General features: G+C 35.8%; 1 protein-coding gene across 1 annotated transcript in view; it reads right to left on the reverse strand.

Moving 5' to 3' along the window:
- Positions 1 to 8,156: 8,156 nt before the first annotated feature.
- The window catches only part of MS3_00000413 (uncharacterized protein), a 34,888-nt gene continuing 25,125 nt past the window's right edge, over positions 8,157 to 17,919 (reverse strand). The window contains exons 21-32 of the mRNA XM_051208186.1: positions 17,431 to 17,615; positions 17,036 to 17,215; positions 16,557 to 16,690; positions 15,538 to 15,686; positions 15,043 to 15,378; positions 14,372 to 14,720; positions 14,138 to 14,272; positions 13,228 to 13,728; positions 12,215 to 12,423; positions 10,758 to 11,238; positions 8,733 to 9,293; positions 8,157 to 8,556 (exon numbers count right to left, since the gene is read on the reverse strand). Coding sequence (XP_051073730.1) covers positions 8,300 to 8,556; positions 8,733 to 9,293; positions 10,758 to 11,238; positions 12,215 to 12,423; positions 13,228 to 13,728; positions 14,138 to 14,272; positions 14,372 to 14,720; positions 15,043 to 15,378; positions 15,538 to 15,686; positions 16,557 to 16,690; positions 17,036 to 17,215; positions 17,431 to 17,615 — 3,477 coding nt within the window. The 3' untranslated portion in view covers positions 8,157 to 8,299. The remainder of the gene's footprint in view (positions 8,557 to 8,732; positions 9,294 to 10,757; positions 11,239 to 12,214; positions 12,424 to 13,227; positions 13,729 to 14,137; positions 14,273 to 14,371; positions 14,721 to 15,042; positions 15,379 to 15,537; positions 15,687 to 16,556; positions 16,691 to 17,035; positions 17,216 to 17,430; positions 17,616 to 17,919) is intronic.

A 17,919-nucleotide genomic window follows, 5' to 3' on the forward strand; every position in this document is an offset into this window, starting at 1 on the left:
TCATGGGTAAACAGTTTACATGAGACGACAAGCACACAACCAATCAAACAAACCTACTTCTAAGGGGCAGAAAAATCCAAAATGTTGACACTCATGGCATTACCACTGACATTTGTTCAGTCTTTATACTCAATGATATCCATTTCATCTTTGGCGTTAAAGTTCTTTATCAGGATGGTAAGCTGTTTTCCATGCATTCTGTTGAGACGGACTTCAACCTCTCACAATACCGGTATTTGACATTGTGTGCATGTAGAAATTCCGACTAAAGTGGCTACTAACGAACGTATTTACTTTGCTTGATCTGTCATCATGATCTACTATATTTGACCAGGTATAATACGACGGATTAACTTGAGTAGTCTTATGTCAAAGTCAAGTCATGGGTTGCTGATTATTTAGACCTACCCAAATGTGGCGACCAGGTTATTCAACCTCCGAGAAATCCTTAAATGACAGACAAAATTTTTCGTGTAAAATAATATATTTTAAAGATGAACATGGTATGACAAATTTTGTGTAAACTGAACCATACTTCAATGTGTCTAGGCATCGCTCGCCACCAATGAGCTTGACCAGTTCTCACTAGCCACTCAGTACTCAGTGGTAAATCTTCCCAAGTATTTTACACTAACCATGACGGACTACTGAACTAGAGTTCAACCCCGTTAAATTGCTAACATATGCTCATACCACCGGATGACAATCATTGGGACACTTTCCTTATTCGCTTTGAAATATGCCTCGGTGATCCAGGAACCATGAATTTTCGATCCTTGAGCTCTTTTTTAACTATTTCATGAGCGTCTGGGGAGCCGTTTGCTCCCCCAACCTATTACAGACAATTATATTCCAATTTAAGCTGTGGCGGATGTGGTGTTTGAATTAACTAATGATTCTTTTGTACTTGTTGAATGCTCGATTTCGAATTCCAAATACAATACATTCATTTGTGGTTGTGTCGTACTTCTTGATTCAATTGCGTTAATTCTGGGATTTCTAGTTCATACGATAATTCAAATACTTTCAAACATTATAACATCTTCAAGCAAATGGTTTAGTTTAGACTGCTTTCGCCTAGACCCCTTTTGTATCTACTGTTGGTCTCAATTCTGACCAAAGGAGGTCTGAATGTAGGGCTAGCAACCTTGTCTTACCAAATGGAATTCCACCATAAAATTGTTAACATAAGAAAATCACTTGAACTTTTTGAAGAGAATGATCTTTATATAGAATATTTATCACGCTTCATGACGAACACCTTAGGTCTTCAGGAGCAATGAAATCTAAGTCGCTTCTCAAAAATGAAAAGACAACAAACACAAAGATGTAGATTAAATGAACAACGTGGAATTATCGTATGAACTAGAAATCCCAGAATTAACGCAATTGAATCAAGAAGTACGACACAACCACAAATGAATGTATTGTATTTGGAATTCGAAATCGAGCATTCAACAAGTACAAAAGAGTCATTAGTTAATTCAAACACCACAGATGTGTCAGGACTTCAGTGTTTCTGGAGTTATCGAAGATAATACCGTGTTAATATTATATAGTTAATAAAAAGCTCATCAGTTACTTCTTAATCTTCCTAAAAACAAATCATGTGACATTTTCTTTTCTAGAAGAGCTGAACAGACATCTGTTCTATTTGTGTTACCTTCATAGTGATCTCAAGATAGATAAAAATAACTTACATAACTTTCCCACGAATTAGAGCACAAGATGAACGAACGCGTTAGAATATTGTAAATACCTGAATGTTAAGACCTGCATATGGTTCAGTATGTTGCTTGACTACTGAGGGCTTGAAAGTTAACAGTAAGGGAAGTTCACTATTGACTAACACGCAGGGTGCAAGTACATTTGACCACCTAAACTAGTGACCATATGCGACGTAATCGAATTGGGTTAGATCAACACCAAAGGAATAAATAAACGTAGCAGTGGTCACTACTTGGTAATAAATCTATGTGCATAAGCGTCCTGTTTGGTCAAATATTGAATTTAACTGAAATGATATACAATCATGGTTGCCATTTGACCCCAATGAAATATAGAACCCTGACCCAATGCGGTACTAAAGATCAAATACTCAGGATAAATGTAGGGATATTACCGAAATCAGCGTTATGAATGTATATACAGAATCACAAAGTAATTGATAAGTAATATGAAGACAGAGATACTCTATGACACATATGTACATATGTACATGAATAAGGGACTCAATTAGTAGTGCGAATATGTTTGAAATTTTTCAAAAGGAATAAGAACGTGCGTTATTTAACAGGACAGTGACATTCCTCCTCGATGAGTTAATTTTCTTGTTCTAATCGTTCATTAGGCGTCAAGATTACTGTTTTCACTTTAGATTAATCTGTTTCTGCTAAAGTAACACCAGGAGTTTCGTTTTCCAAAAGAAATTAAACATCTGTACCTTTTGAGTGCATTCGTATTCTTCTTTATTGTACTTTACAATCTAACAGCTTACGGTTTTGGTTTTTTTCCTCTAGTTATTGGTTTCTGTTTTGAAGTATTGCTTTTGTCTAATTTCGTGTTTGCAAACCTCAGATTAACGATTGGATAGTGCGAAAAATCAGTCGCCAACTTTTGGGCTGTCGTTACTCCGCGGAAAGTAACATGCAGTGCAAAGGGTGCAAAGGATATTACCACGAGGTTTGCACGAATATAACTCCTGTAAATTTCAAACGGCTTAATGAACATGGTCGTGCGTGGTTGTGTCAACAACGCTGCACGGACACAAACAGCTAGCTATCCGTAGCCACTGCAATACTGAATGCCGTTAAAAGGAGTACTAGCATGTGTAATAAGGGTCCATCAAATGGTACTCACTCAAATGGTACTCGCTTCGAGTATGAAGTTAGATTGATAGAAGATCTACTTGATCGGCTAATCACAAAAAATGTCTCCCAGATCACCTTGATGAAGGTTTGTAGATTGAGTAGCAAAACGGACTTGAAGCGGAATTAGACCAGGCTGCTAAATATGGTGCTTAAAACTCCTAATGAAATGAATCTAACACTACAGAATGGACATAAGGTAAAGGGGTCAGCGGTTTTTTGTCCATAATAGCTTGTCGCTTCAGGACAGTATAAAACGTCGAGAGGCTATAAAGGAACTAAATCCAAGGTTAGATACTAGCGAGAATGACCTCAGAATTGTGTATTTTCAGGTGATGAGGCTTCGACAGAGGACGAGACAGGGGCTATATCAGGTGCAGCACAAATCCACCTAAATGGTCTCCAGATATATTACACAAATGCTCAGAGCTTGCTCAGCAAGCGATCGGAGTTGGGTGCACAGATAAACTCTAACAAGCCATCACGAAAACTCGACTGGCTCAGTCCGTAGTCTGTTGCAAACCTGATTTTCAAAGTCTCATATTAGTCATAGACGACAACACCCAGAAGAGTTAAGGAGGAGTATTAGCTCTATCCATTATACTGTCTCATTTGCCGTTATCGATAATGTATCTCATGAAAGTGAGACGTGTGAACCGAGAGGTTGCGAAGGTCAAGAGCTGCTGATCGGTTTGGTCTACTGCAATCTAAACTGTGAGGTGAATGAGGTCTTGTTAGACAGTCTCAACACCTGGTCATCCAGTGGTTGGTGTTTAATCTAAGAGAACTTTAACGTGCCTACGACAGACTGGAAAACCCTGAGGGCTGAGTTGTCAGAAAATCCTGGTTGATGTGGTTATCATATGTGCCCTAGTGCAATATGTGAACAAAGCAATGATGTATGATCCAGACGCCAAATCGTCCTCTCTAATGGATCACATATCGACCCATTATGATAATGATGCCACAAACCCCCATTATATGCCACTCTTAGGTAACAATGACCATGCTGTTCCAGTCTTCCATTTCCTTATTGTTATCAACAATGATGCATCAGTCAGAGACGGTGACGATGCCACAAGTATTCGGAGTTTGACAACGCTTTAACCAGTAACACCTCCTAATATGAATCGTACCCACCAAGTGAAATCAAAAGGCAGAAGCGAGGAGGTCCGAAGATGTATTTGTTAGGCCATCAATATGTCGAGGATCGTCTGATCTAATCTGGCTAGCGATCGCAGGGATTGTTGAGCACGGCGTTCCCACTCGTGATCTGGTGCGGATGCATGACCGAGTGCCTTCAACTAGGTGAGTTTATTAAAACTAATGTGGCCAGCATCCAATGTCGAAAACTTCCAGAGCTATTTATTTTGGGGATTGTTTTGCCGCTACAACAGAACAAACTTCTAGAAGGTGAGTAAACACGAAATCATACACTCGGTATCCTCAGCTGACTGAACAATAAAATCAGAATCCTAAATTGAATCAGCGCAGGAGGTATTCTGCAATCTATACGTGAAGGTTACTACACCACATATTACTTGGACTTCACCAGGGAGCCCGAGAAACCCCACACATGGTTCTGTGAGTAGTTTCGCAACCTTACCCGTGTGAGGAGAAGAATGTGGGAGAGATTCGGGTTACTGGATATTGACAGGACAAGTTCCCATTGTCGAGGAGCTCGAAATATTTGTGTCTCGACCCTTCACAAGTCCAGATGTTTGTACGAAGTAAAGCTTGTTAAGGAGTCCATAGAATATCCTAAATGCTTAAGTCGTACATACATCCAAGAACTCAAAGGAGATAATGTATTCCAGCATCATGTGGAGAGATTAGTACCTCATCACTGGTACAGGATGATTATGGTGAAGCTCGGATATTCTCAAATTACTTTAGTAATGTATATATTGTAGCGATGTCCTCCCCTCCAGTTCATACAACTCCCTACATACACTGTGGACACTGTGACCATTGAAGAATTCGATGTCTTCGGTCTACTGGACAAAATTATATACCCTCACTTTTCTCGTCTTCTGAAACAGGGCATTTATGAGGACACTCACAAATGTTCGCAAACCAAGAGCAAACGATTTGTCAGCTGACTACCAACTTTCTCGTTGAATCATCAGCAAGTGGAATTTATTACACCAACATGTGATTGAAGCTCTATCTGCCGACGCTTTTAAAAGAAAGTTGGATCAACTGAGAGACCACTATTCTCAGGACTAACACAGGCCACTTAGCCTTCCGTCTTTTCTAAACCGAAACTTAGTTATCATCAGTATCGTGGTAACAAACAGGTCAACATATCAAAAATGTACGTTACAAAATTTATTGATTCCAAAATAAAACAGCGGAGAGTGTTACTGATATCAAAACAAAACTCTCCAGTTTGTCAGACTATTGAGAGAATTTTGAGAACATACAACCTGAATAAAGAACAGGATAACAATTTTGAAGTACTGTGCATAGATTGCAGGAGGGATTGTACTACAGTAGAAACATATTTATGGCATAAGCTAATCTTCGGAAACAGGCAGGTGATTGGTGACTTATCGCATACTTCTTTAACCATAATCTATCATTTGGTTTTATGTCTCAGATTTACGTCTTTTATCTTAAGATAAAAGACAAACTCTCATGCGTTTGTTTATAAATAGTCAGTATCTCGCTTTATTAGTGATATTTATAACTGTATATACATATATGTGGACTTTGTGTTTTTTAAAGTTAGTTGCAAAAATCATCTAACTATTTAATCAAAACATAGTGGATACGTTAAATTTTCTGAAAGGTAAGTATAGTCGTCTGGGAAAGGTGATACATTACCTATGCTTTTCCAATATTCTTCATCTTGCTACATGAAAATCCTCTTAAAGCATAAGTACTACCCTATCCGGAATTCTTGCCTACAGTATTGGATGGAAAAGTTTCACCAGAGCTGTTTCTCATAAGGAATGACTCCAAATATGGATCCCATTCTAGACTAAATACCTAGGATTATGTCCGAAAAAAACATCAATTAATGGGACAAAACTTATAAACAATTCAGGAACTTAGGATCTAAGAGAAGACAGAGTGAATGCACCTCTACCATTTGAATGCTTCTCAACCATGTCACTAAAACGCCAGCTACGGTACTCATCCAGTCTTCAATTAGAATTGCTAACTCAGTGATCCTAACCTATACGACCAATGTTTCGAAGGCACCAGTGGTTGAATACTAACAACCTACAAATATCCTCAATTTTCGGAAGCTACGTTTCACATCCACAAAGTAGAACGGAACAAACTGCTGCGCAAAATACTGTTTCAGCTGACGTACAAATAACTCTTCCACACCACAAGTGATACGACTTACCGAACACTGAGCTTTCTGAATTCATGTCTAAATCTTGTCAGGTAGCACGGGTTTGATGGGTCATAAAGATAAGTGAAGTGATCAAAAACTTTAACTATGTCACTTATTATTAGTTCAAACGTTGACGCAAACCAACAGTGAAGCAATAATCTGCATTTAAAAGGATTCTGGTTTTGAAGTGAACACTAAAGAAGCAATTTCCATACATAGTCTTCACTTAGTTGGTGGTACATAACTTAACAGCACATCTAAGTCATACATCACGAGTAAAATCTAGGTAGACAAACCCCCCTTTACCTTATCCATGTCCACTAGAGGGATATGGACGCCCAATCCCACCTTCACATCGTTTACACACGCCCAGACTACCGTGAATTCCCCAGTTGTGTCGGCGAACTTTTAGACTTGACCAAGTGCGTCTCTTCCCACAACAGCACCTACTATTCCCAACCAATAAGTTGATTCACAAACTCTATAGGTTAATCATCAAGTGACATGGCGCAACTCGGAATCGTTTGCAGTTTACTTTGTCTAACCTTAGGTCCTAAATCGCTAAATTTTTTTGTTCTATGGATCCATATTTTCAATCAAATCTTTCCTACTACCAATAATACTCCTGCTACTTACACTACTCTAGCATCTCACTGTGCAAATATGTGGCGGTAACTTGAAACGATTCAAGCATGTACTATGGTTTACGTTGCTTATAACTAACTGACAAAGTAAATTGTATCAAAACATTGTCTCATGAGAGTTGAGTTCCATCCAGCTAAAAAGAGACCTGGATAGTAAATGCTAGTAATGTCAAAGCTTCTTTTGATAAAGCTAAGGTTCGTCTTCTGTCATTACGTGTTGAACCAGGCTTGAAATTATCTTGCGAAATCAATGATCCCAGTACTGAAGCTCCTTATGAAAAAGTGTTCCGCATGTTAGTAACATTGCTACTTCTAAAGACAAAGATAACTGATATATTAGAAATCAGTCGTCAGCTACTTAATATTCCCAGTCTTGTTGTCACCAGCGCATAATAAGCTAAAGAAAAATCTCAGCAAATACTCACTTTTATTGTTTAAAATTCATACTAATTTTCTTATACTTATTGCTAACAATCAAACTGTTTTAATCCCCCGATATTTCCATGAACAAATCCAACTCCCATTTTCTTTTCAGGTACCACATTTATTTCTGGATGGCAAGCACATAGGAGGAGAACCAGAAATAAAGCGCTTACATGAAAACGGTGAAATGAGACGAATATTTAAGGAAGCAGGTCTTTGAAAACTCCTTATAATCAAAGTAACAAACTAAGGAATGTAGAAAGGAACTCATTATTGCTAAACACTTCCAATAGAAGGTTGCTACGAAATATATACCATATTGAAATTAAAGTAACGCTTTATTGATCTCACGAAACTACCCAAGAAGTAAATAATTACTTTCGTTTCAAACTTAATATACGACAATAAATTAGACAGGAAGCAGCAGCAAAACGAATCAAATCATAATACTACAAAAAGTCATCCCGTGGCAAAGTCGAACATGAAATTCCCACGAAATATCGCACAATAATAACTGCACGTTTCATTAGAGAACGTTCGAGTTTAGACCATTGTGTTGTTAGTAACTAGTATTAATAAACGCTGAGTTTGCCTGATTTTACTTGTCCCAATTACAACCAAACAATTCAGCAGAACAATTTCGTTGAGTTCTATATTAGATACTAACGCTTACTAAACAAACTGCCTAAATATTTGAGTCACGTCAACCGGTATAAAATCACATTTCGATAAAGTCCATGTACAGTTACTCATTACAATCAACAGATCACGATCACTATTCCTAGTAAGAAGTTAATATATAAATCCAATAACCCATACATAATCCAATTAATTGTTCATTCTCTTTCACTCAAAGTGAACTAGTATACTGCAGACTACATGACTATACTTTAAATACATCAAAGTTACGCAAGAAACACTTTGCGGGACAATGAAATGCTAAAATGAAAACAAAGGTAAAATTGGGCATAAATCTTAGCTCTTAAATATACAGCAACAGTATTGTTTAGTCATTAACCTCTTCTAGGAGGTAAACCACCACGAATGGATCCAGGCTTTCCAGCAGCACAACCTCTACTAGTAGGTAGGCTGGGACGTCTAGTAGCTCTTGGCACGGAAGTGACAGGACACCATTTTTTTTTTCGAGCCGGCCCACTAGTACATGCACTATCTGATACACTTGACTGTGCAGTAGAAGGGTCGAAGGAATCCCAGACAATGGGTTGAATCTTTGGTCGAGCTGTGCTAGAATCCCCAGAGCTTGAAGGTTCTAAAAAATAACAAGAGGGTATGGTCAGTAAGAATTTGATGACTACTAACAGTAATAGCAATCCATGAAAAATAAATCAATAAGCATAATAAAACAAATATGATCAGTGTTTTCGCAAGATGAATTAAAAAATTATTTAGTTTTTAAGAATACAGCGATAGAAATTCAATAATCACCTTTGGAAGCTGCAACTGAAGCAGAGAATGTAGAAGGCTTAAAAAGTAATGGAGTGGCGGTTGAACTTGAGACTGTATTCACTGGCAAAAATGATTTGAAAAGTCCCGTGCAACTACCAGACGGAAGTCCGGACTCAGTAGTAGCAACTGAATATGGAACAGTTAGTGAAGAAGGCTTGAAACCGGAGAAAAGACCAGATGAACCCAATAATGAGCCGGAACATTTGGGCAGACCAGAGTTGCTAAAGAGATTAGGAATAGATGATTCGCCAAATAAACCCTTGCTAGAAGAAATAGGTTCCATCTCCGCATTGAGAGAAGTTGGTACTTTTTCTGAAATCTGAGGAGTGGAGTCACTTTTCTCCATACTCTTTGTCTCATAATGTAATTGTCCATCATCCTCACCTACCCTTTCATTGCAATCACCGACATTTTCAGGTACTTCCACATCTGTAGGTGCTGTGTGTTCATTTGTTTCCTCGTTGCCGTAATTGTCCACACCAGAAGAGTGGTGCTCCTCAGCATCAGCACCACGTGCCTGGGTATCATCATCAGAACCACCTTAGCAAAATATCGGATAAAATGGGAAGTAAATCTTAATTAAATATTACCAGCTAAAGCACGATGATCATTTTATTTTTATGTAAAATTTCTTACAGTCGATTTGCTCACTAGTGACTGGCTTCACGAGGTATATCCTGGAGTTCTAGTGAGAAGTAGTGACCAGTGGAGTTCAACCAGGTCTGTTGTGAGATAGTAACTCACTGAAGACAATGGTGAATGTGTCGCTCAATTTCGTGGATTAGTTGAAGTTAGATATTAACACCGTTGGATGCCGGCTCAGTGGTCTAGTGGTTAAGTGCTCGGGCGCGAAACCAGTAGGTCCTGGGCTCGAATCTCGCAGGGGGCGAGGTCGTGGATGCGCACTACTGAGGAGTCCCGCAATAGGACGAAACGGCCGTCCAGTGCTTCCAGGTTTTCCATGGTGGTCTAGCTTCAACTGACTCATGATCTTAACCATTGAAATTACTACAATATCCACAAAAACCCATCTGATAAAAATAAAACAGTTTGAATTATTTTATAGACACAGTGCTTTAACTATGTATTCTCTAGTAAATCAGTAATAAAAGATAGATTGAGGAACTTTATAATTAGGACAATCGGATGGAAATATGCTAAATTCGTATAGCATCTATCTAACGTATATGATACATGCTTAAAGCGAAATTACATCAAGATCATAGTATGTGCATCAGTTAAGTAGAAGTACTGTTTAGATTCCTTAAAAAATCTATGCAACATGTTAAAATTTAATAATGTAGAATTAAAGTCAGTAATATCTGTACCTATTTTGTGACAGTTCTTTAATAAATACTGTTATGTCTTTATGTCCGGCTTTTTATCACGTGATTTATCCGCCAATCAAAATACGACTTATACGATCTTAGCACTGTGCCAAACCAACGAAGTTCGACCGGTATGAGCAGCCCAGTGTCCTATATCCGCCTAGCCCGTCCACTTGAGTCCAGAACATCAATACCAGCTTCCACTACGCGAATCTAATCGAATCCCTTGTTTCAGACATGCTGGGTTTATATATCAACCAAACAGACCGCAACGTACCATAAAATGAGAAATAACATTTATACACAATAAAGCCAAAAAGTGGCTATGAACGTGGGAGGCAGTAGTCAATAAACTGAACATAGCTTACGAACAGTAAATCGTACAATAATAAACTATAGGTCAAAATAAAGCTTATAATAAAAGGAATATAAATATACATAATCTAATTATCGAATAGTTATATTGACAACTTATTTCCAATACAACTGATTATTTACCCATTCTATTTTTATCTTTTGCTAAAGGAGATCCAATGACCTTAAGATTATTTGAAATTAGTAGATGTTGTCAGTGTGAAGTACACATTATTAGGTAGTTATATTTTTTCGAATAGATGATGTATCAGCTGTGAAAAAAATGAGGAATAAATTCAAAGTATTTTATAAACGAACTTACTACTCAATTCGATTACTTCTTGTTCTCCTTCTTCCTCCTCTTCTTCATCTTCTGTATATGAATCACAATTAGCTTCATCTTCTCTTTCATACTCATCATAATCCCCTTCTTCCATGTAGTCTTCTGCTTCTCCTTCTTCAGGTACAGAACTTTCATTGTAAACAGTATCAACTTCCTGTTTACAAAGATCTTCTGTAGCGAATCCTGACGGCCTTGAAGTTGTAGGAACAGCATTGAATCTAATGTTATTATTGTTATTAACATCAAATGAGGAATCCTTTGAATCACTTTCGACATATTCATCATCCATGGATCCAGATTCACGTTGATCAGCATCGTAAAAAGCATCATTTTCCGAATAACATTCTTGCTCTTCATCAGAAGACTCGCATACCTCTTCTAGTGTACTTGATGTAGGTTTTATAGGACTAGTTAAATTTTGATCAGATGTTCGGACTTCAGACTCAACAACTTCAATATTCTTAAATACAATCAGTAAAATGAGGAAATATTATCATCAGCTAGCATTTAAAACTGAAAAACTGAAGGTAACCAACGAGAAACCCACAACGTCAAACACAATAGTAGAGAAATATTCATCCTAGCACTGAATGTTGTCTTAAGACGTACAACTATCTACGTTGAAGTGACTCAACCTCTTATGGGTCAGTTATACAAAAATACGAGAAGGGTTGGTTGATAAGATGGAAGTGGTTAGATAGAGAACAGTAATCGCTTAATCAAAAAATATCAATACAGTTTGAAATAAATACCTATAACCCAAAGATTGTATTTTCATACGGTATTCAATGTTCTCATCCACTAATGATTCAAAGTCCAGGTAGAGTTGTCGAATGTTACAGAATGTAAGGTAATTAAACAATATTTTGCTTGATACATTCGAAACTGAAGACAGCCACTTGAAACGATGGATGATAAAAGAAAACATTGGATGGATTTTATTGAATGTATAATTTATGTGTGAAAATATAGGTAAACTGATATTAACTTTCCGCTGCAAATTAATTAGCATGTCGTTTTTAACCCTTGGATATCTGGTGAACATTTTCATTTACATTTGGTCGTTACTAAAAGCGTTTTTAGTTAGCAATAATTTACCTACATACAATGTGGTCTCCAAATAATTCTAAGAGAAGTTATATGGCATGAAGACAAGTTTTCTAATCTGAAAAGAGATCAATAATGGAAATGTTACATCATAACGTGTATGGTCAGATCTGCAGCTAAATATAAACGCATTTTAATTATTTAATTGCGTCGGTTGGAAAATAGATACTGAAGAGTAGCATTCTTGCTACTTAAGAAACAATCAGTGATGTTGGCCGACAGCTACTTTACAACAAACAAGGTAAATTCAATATACCGGAATATGGGACTACATGGTTCAATAAAGTGATAAAATAAAATCTATAACAAAAAAAATTTCTCAAGCTTACTTCAGTGTGACCATCCATCGTAGGTACATCAATCCCACCTCTTACATTTTCACCAAGCTCTTGTCTAATAACAATATCAGCTGTAGCTTGTTCTATTTCTACACCGGCTTCATTTGATGATCGTTCCACACTTTCTGAGGTTTCAAATGTTCCAGGAGTTATGATACCAGCTACACCGGTAGCGACTGTCAGTGTACCTAATGTAGAGCCTATAACGATGTAGAAGTTAACAATGTGATTAAAATGCATGTTATTTCGTTTGATCATGATTATATAATAATGACCAACAAAACTGTAAATTAATATACTTGTTAAAAGCTACGACAAAATATAAACTAATGATACTGTTACAGTTTAAAACCTTTACTCACTGTCGACAAGATAAAACACTTATAAACTTCTAAGCATCCTAACGAAATTCGACTTCTCTCATTAATTATTAGTGCACAAATACAGCACACAATAACTGAATAAGTACTAGCCACGACTTCCGAATAACCCGAGTGAAGTTGAGGAACGTGGTGATGAATTCAGATGACACTAAAACACTTGATCACTATTCTTTTAAATATGTAGATCCTAACTAGTTTCGTTTTCCGAGATATCAGTCTAAGGCACGGAAGAACATGCTTGTAGTGTATATTACACAAAATTAGAAGAGCTGTACTTTCAGTTAATACTAACCTTCACTCAAAAACTAGAGGAACTTCAGGATAGATAACTGAATGTCAACCTATACTGCTAAATCACAATTTTGTTCAAGTGTACATCTTATTAAGTTAGATGACCAATTTAGTTAAGCATAATAAGCTTCACTTTAAAAATCATATAGTTAGTTAATAAGAAGAATACATACAAAAACTTAATAATACATCTTTTCTTTATCAGTTACTGTGGGAAATGCAAATGAATGAAAATGTATTGAGGATAACAACACACATGTAACTAACAAAGTATCTCGATTAACGGTTTCGTAAAAAACTTGAGTCCAAGGAAACAAGCATCTGACTTACTACTGGGTTCTTGTTGTCCAGCAACTAAACGAGAAGCAGTTGCATGTAACGGAGTTGTAGCAGGTGCACTGATACCAAATGGTGATCTACCAAGGACAATTGGACTAGGACTTGCCTGGGTAAAAGATATTGATGTGCTGGGACCACTGACCACTGCCTGGCGTATACGCTTAGATTCAGAAGGAATAGAGCCAGGGTTAAATTGTTGCTGATGGAAATGGTTAGTGTTAATGGCAGACAAAAACGAGTTTTCATTATTTCTAGAAACTTCACTTGTTGAAACCATGTTATCATCTACTGGTGGTATAATATGAAGTATTGAGTCCACAGTACTGCTTGAACAACTTTCTTCGAATCGACGTTTTCCAGTTATGCTAACTGTAGTCGAACGAGGTGCTGAAGTTGGAACGCTGGAAGAACAAGCCGGAGTTAAAATGTTACTTTGAGGCTGGTTAAGGATATTACCTCGGCGTAGAAATGTATTTCGCAATAAAGACGCAGCTACAAATGAAAACAAACAGTATGTTTTCAGCAACAAGTTGAGATACATTTATTTTTACTATAAAATACATCAAGGAATATATAGTCGTTCTCCAACCGCAACCGAAAAATACAACGACAAAAAGTCATTTCTACAAACAATGGATGATAAATTTAACGTTGGAGATAATACATTATATTAAGTGTAGTTTAACCTAAAGAAAAACCGTGTTTTATCAATCGGTTGACTAATTAATGATGTCAATTCAATAATAAAGCACAAATTCGTATACTCGACTTTGTGCAAATGTTATTTAGGTAAAAAAAAAAGTCACCTCAAGGTCTTTAATATGTCAGGTTCATAAATACTTGACTGTACAAAAGAAAAACATATTAACTGATAGTGATAGTTTGCACATAAAAAACATACCATTCTGATCGCAAGACGTAAACAATGATGAGCTGGGACCTACAGTTGTATCAGATACAGGTGAACAAATTGCAATACTTGAGGGTCCACAAATGGGGACATTTTCTGACTGACCACTTGTTATCAGCATCGGGACTAAATGATTTAAATAAAAAGACAGCGTAGGAATAATTTTTTTAAGAAGAGCAATGAACAAAAAAACAGGAACCGATAAGATTCAAACAACGGCAATACCTGATGATGGTGCTGGGGTTGGCATGACAGCAGCTACATTACTTGTGATAGGTCTTATTTCTGCTGTCTGTTTAGGACCAGCAAGTGAATTAGGTGGAGTAATAGCAGGTGTTGGATGGACCGGTTGTACAGTGGCTCCAGCACGCATAATCCAAGCAGGAATTGATTGAGATACGACAGAACTTGTAGTTTCCGTACTACTACCATCAGTAATGTTCAAAGAAGTGGGAGTTTCGAAATGTAACTGATTCCCTGTGGCTTGATTTGTTGGGGAAGCACCTAAAGCCAAAGCCCGTGGTACAAATGTATGCGTTATCTGAACACCATCTTGGGACTCGGATTCCTGCAACTAAATAAGAATTGTTGGTTTTTAATCATTAGCTTTCAAAAAATATTGATAAGCAAACCTTAGAGAAACAACTACAATACGAAAAGGAAAACTCGAATAAACTGTAAAAAACATTCTTGAAGAATATGTGTTAATTTAATAATTAATTCAAAAACAAATAACAAGAGAATCAACCATTATGATTTATAAGACCTATGCTTCAATAATTAAATTATTTACTACTACATATTTTAAGGTAAGAATAACGAACATTGGTGAGATGAAGTGAGTTCATCCCTTTGTATATTGAACCAATAAAGAATTTATTGAATTAAAGACTTACGGTCGATGCTGCAGGAGATGAGGCTCCACTGGTCTGCAAACATACTGACACAGTTTGAGGATGTACGCTATTTGATTGAAGCTCAATTAAACGAGCCCGAAGTTCTGTGCAATCTTTTTGAGATTTTGTCAATTGAGATTCTATAAGTTGAGTTCGTAGTAAACGTTCTTTTTGAGAATCCGAATGTTGTTGTAAACGATCGATCTCATTACATAAACCTGACAGAAGACGACGAAATTCACTCACCACTTTTTGACCATTAGACATATTAGGATTTATTTCAATATCTGATTCTCCAACAGATGAATTCATAATTGTTATAACTGATTCTCTAGCCTAAACACAATTTTAAGAAGAAATAACTGTAAAAATAAACAAACAAACAATTTTAGCAATAGATTATTAGGAATTACCGAAAACGAAACATGTGAATATCACACCCAAACAATTAAAACCCTTATAGAAAACAGCAAGGAAAAACATTATCAATCTCACCTTCACTTCATCTAAAAACTGAAGAGCTTCTGTTACACTTGCTTCCAAGAGATCATATTCAGTACGTAAAGAAGAATAGTCAGAACGTAAAGTAACCAAATCCGCTTTAGCTTCAGTTAATGCTTCATTCGTAGTTTGAAGTTGAGCTTCTGTAATAATTGGGGGCGATGCGACGAAAAATACTTGGTTAATATATTTTTAAGTATTAGCTATGTGAAAATAAGAATCAACTAATAATTAGTAAATATCACATGATATTCCCTAGGTGATAACTTTCTTATCTTACAAAATTTAGTCCTTATCATCATAAACATGAACTTTTCTTGGATAGAATTAAGTTTCATTCAGAGGATAAAGTGTATAAAACAATTTTTAAAATTCAAAATCAACTGGGAGCAAGAGTGAATATATCTATTCAATAATGACCGATTCTGAACATTATTATCCAACAGTTAGAGACATTTTCTCTACTTAAGTTAACAAAGCTTCTAATGGGATTGTAGACACATTCAACCAGATTGAAGTAGTACCTAGAAATTACGGCTTAAGTTTTTTAAAATTTTGCAAAACAAGATCACCCACACAAAATACAAATTAATTAGAACATCAATTAGTTACGGTTTGGTTTTTATATGAAGAATAAAAATTTTCAGTTAAGAATTACACTGGTATCTCTTTTTGTAATTAGTTAACAATATATCGACAAATGTGTGAACAACTTCATAAACGAAAAATTAATTTGTCTTAGTACGATAAGTTATGTATTTTATAATTTAATGGATAATAAAGTCATCAAAGTAAACAACTTACAAACATTAATAATGAACAAACAAACAGATACAATCATATTAAATTTAGCATAAAAGTTCGTCCGAATTCCTAACATCATATTATATCGACAAAAAACTAACAAAGTTACAAAAATATTTCAATAAATAAGAGGCAAGATCTAAGTGTAATTAAGGGATAAAAAGATGAAAGATCGAAAATTCTAATAACAATAAGATAATAATACTGACCATCTGATCTGCTATCATTGAGTTTTCGTCGTAATACCTCGGTTTCCTGACGATATTTTCGTCCGATTTCACGAAGTTTCATAATTGTTGTCTCTTTTGCACTTAAATCTTCTCTTAATAAATTTTCTTGAACACTAAAAAAGAATAAAAATGAGAATAAGTGGAAAATTTATTATAAAAACAAAAGAACAATCCAATATTAAAGGATATTGAAAATAAAACAGTAGTTTCAATAAAGACTTCAATACTATTTCATGTATCACATATTTTGTGTTCTGAAACAAACACTAAGAATGAATGTTATTTTTTATAAGTGATTACATGATGTTGTCACTAATTATGTTTAATAAGGCGCTCACAATTGAAGGACAAAAAGAAATTACAAAATACCTCAAAGTTATTTTTTTAATTTTCTTTCTATATTAATTTCTTAACTTGGATGAGGTAAAAAGATAAATGAAACGATCAACGAGAATTACCTGAATGAAGAAATTTTCTGTTCAGCTTCCTGGTATGAATTACGCGCACTTTCCAAAAGATCATTTAGCTTTTTTATCTGGTCATCTGATTCATTTTTTAAATCATATAACTTATTAGCATTATTTTGAACTTCCTCCTCAGCTCGATTTAATCTACGTTGTAATTCGTCACGTTCATTACTGTTAAATCATGAAGAAAGAATTGAATAATTAAGCAACTTAATTTAGAAATAAATTGCACTGTGGTACAATATTCGTTATTCATGAAAAATTTCAAATATAACAATGTTTCAAGCTAGAAGTTTTATGTTAGGAGTCAAGAGAGTACAAAATGTCGATGACCCAATAAAAATTATATACATCAATACTATAACTACAAAATATAAATAACTAACCATGCAAGTCTATACTGTTCAGGATCCATGCGTTGAGCTGTTTCTACTAATCGACTACAACGCTCCTTCCAACGATCACGTTCTTCTTCAAGAGATCGTTTATCAGACATTAGAATATCTTTCTGAGCAATCAAATCACTGTTGGACTGTTTTAATGGACCAACTTCATCGTTCAATTTTGCAAGCTAAGAAAGAAATGGAAAATTAAGACTTTGTTACAATTAGTAGAAAAGAAATAACACTATTAGTTGTTTTAAGGAATCTCAGTGACAAATAGCACACCTATATACATATTTTGGTTCAATATTTTATACAAAGTAATAGCTTTAATTTCCTAACGTATGCTCAGTTAGGTGACTAGGCGTTTGATTGACAAATGTATCAACCCCGAGAACTAAATCATTACTTTCTCCTTCCTCAGTATATTATCCAAGCGGTTGAGAAGTCATAATGAGTTTCACATACTGGAACCTATATAACTCAATTTCG

This window comes from Schistosoma haematobium, chromosome 1 (genome assembly GCF_000699445.3).
Source record: "Schistosoma haematobium chromosome 1, whole genome shotgun sequence".
NCBI classification, from domain to species: domain Eukaryota; kingdom Metazoa; phylum Platyhelminthes; class Trematoda; order Strigeidida; family Schistosomatidae; genus Schistosoma; species Schistosoma haematobium.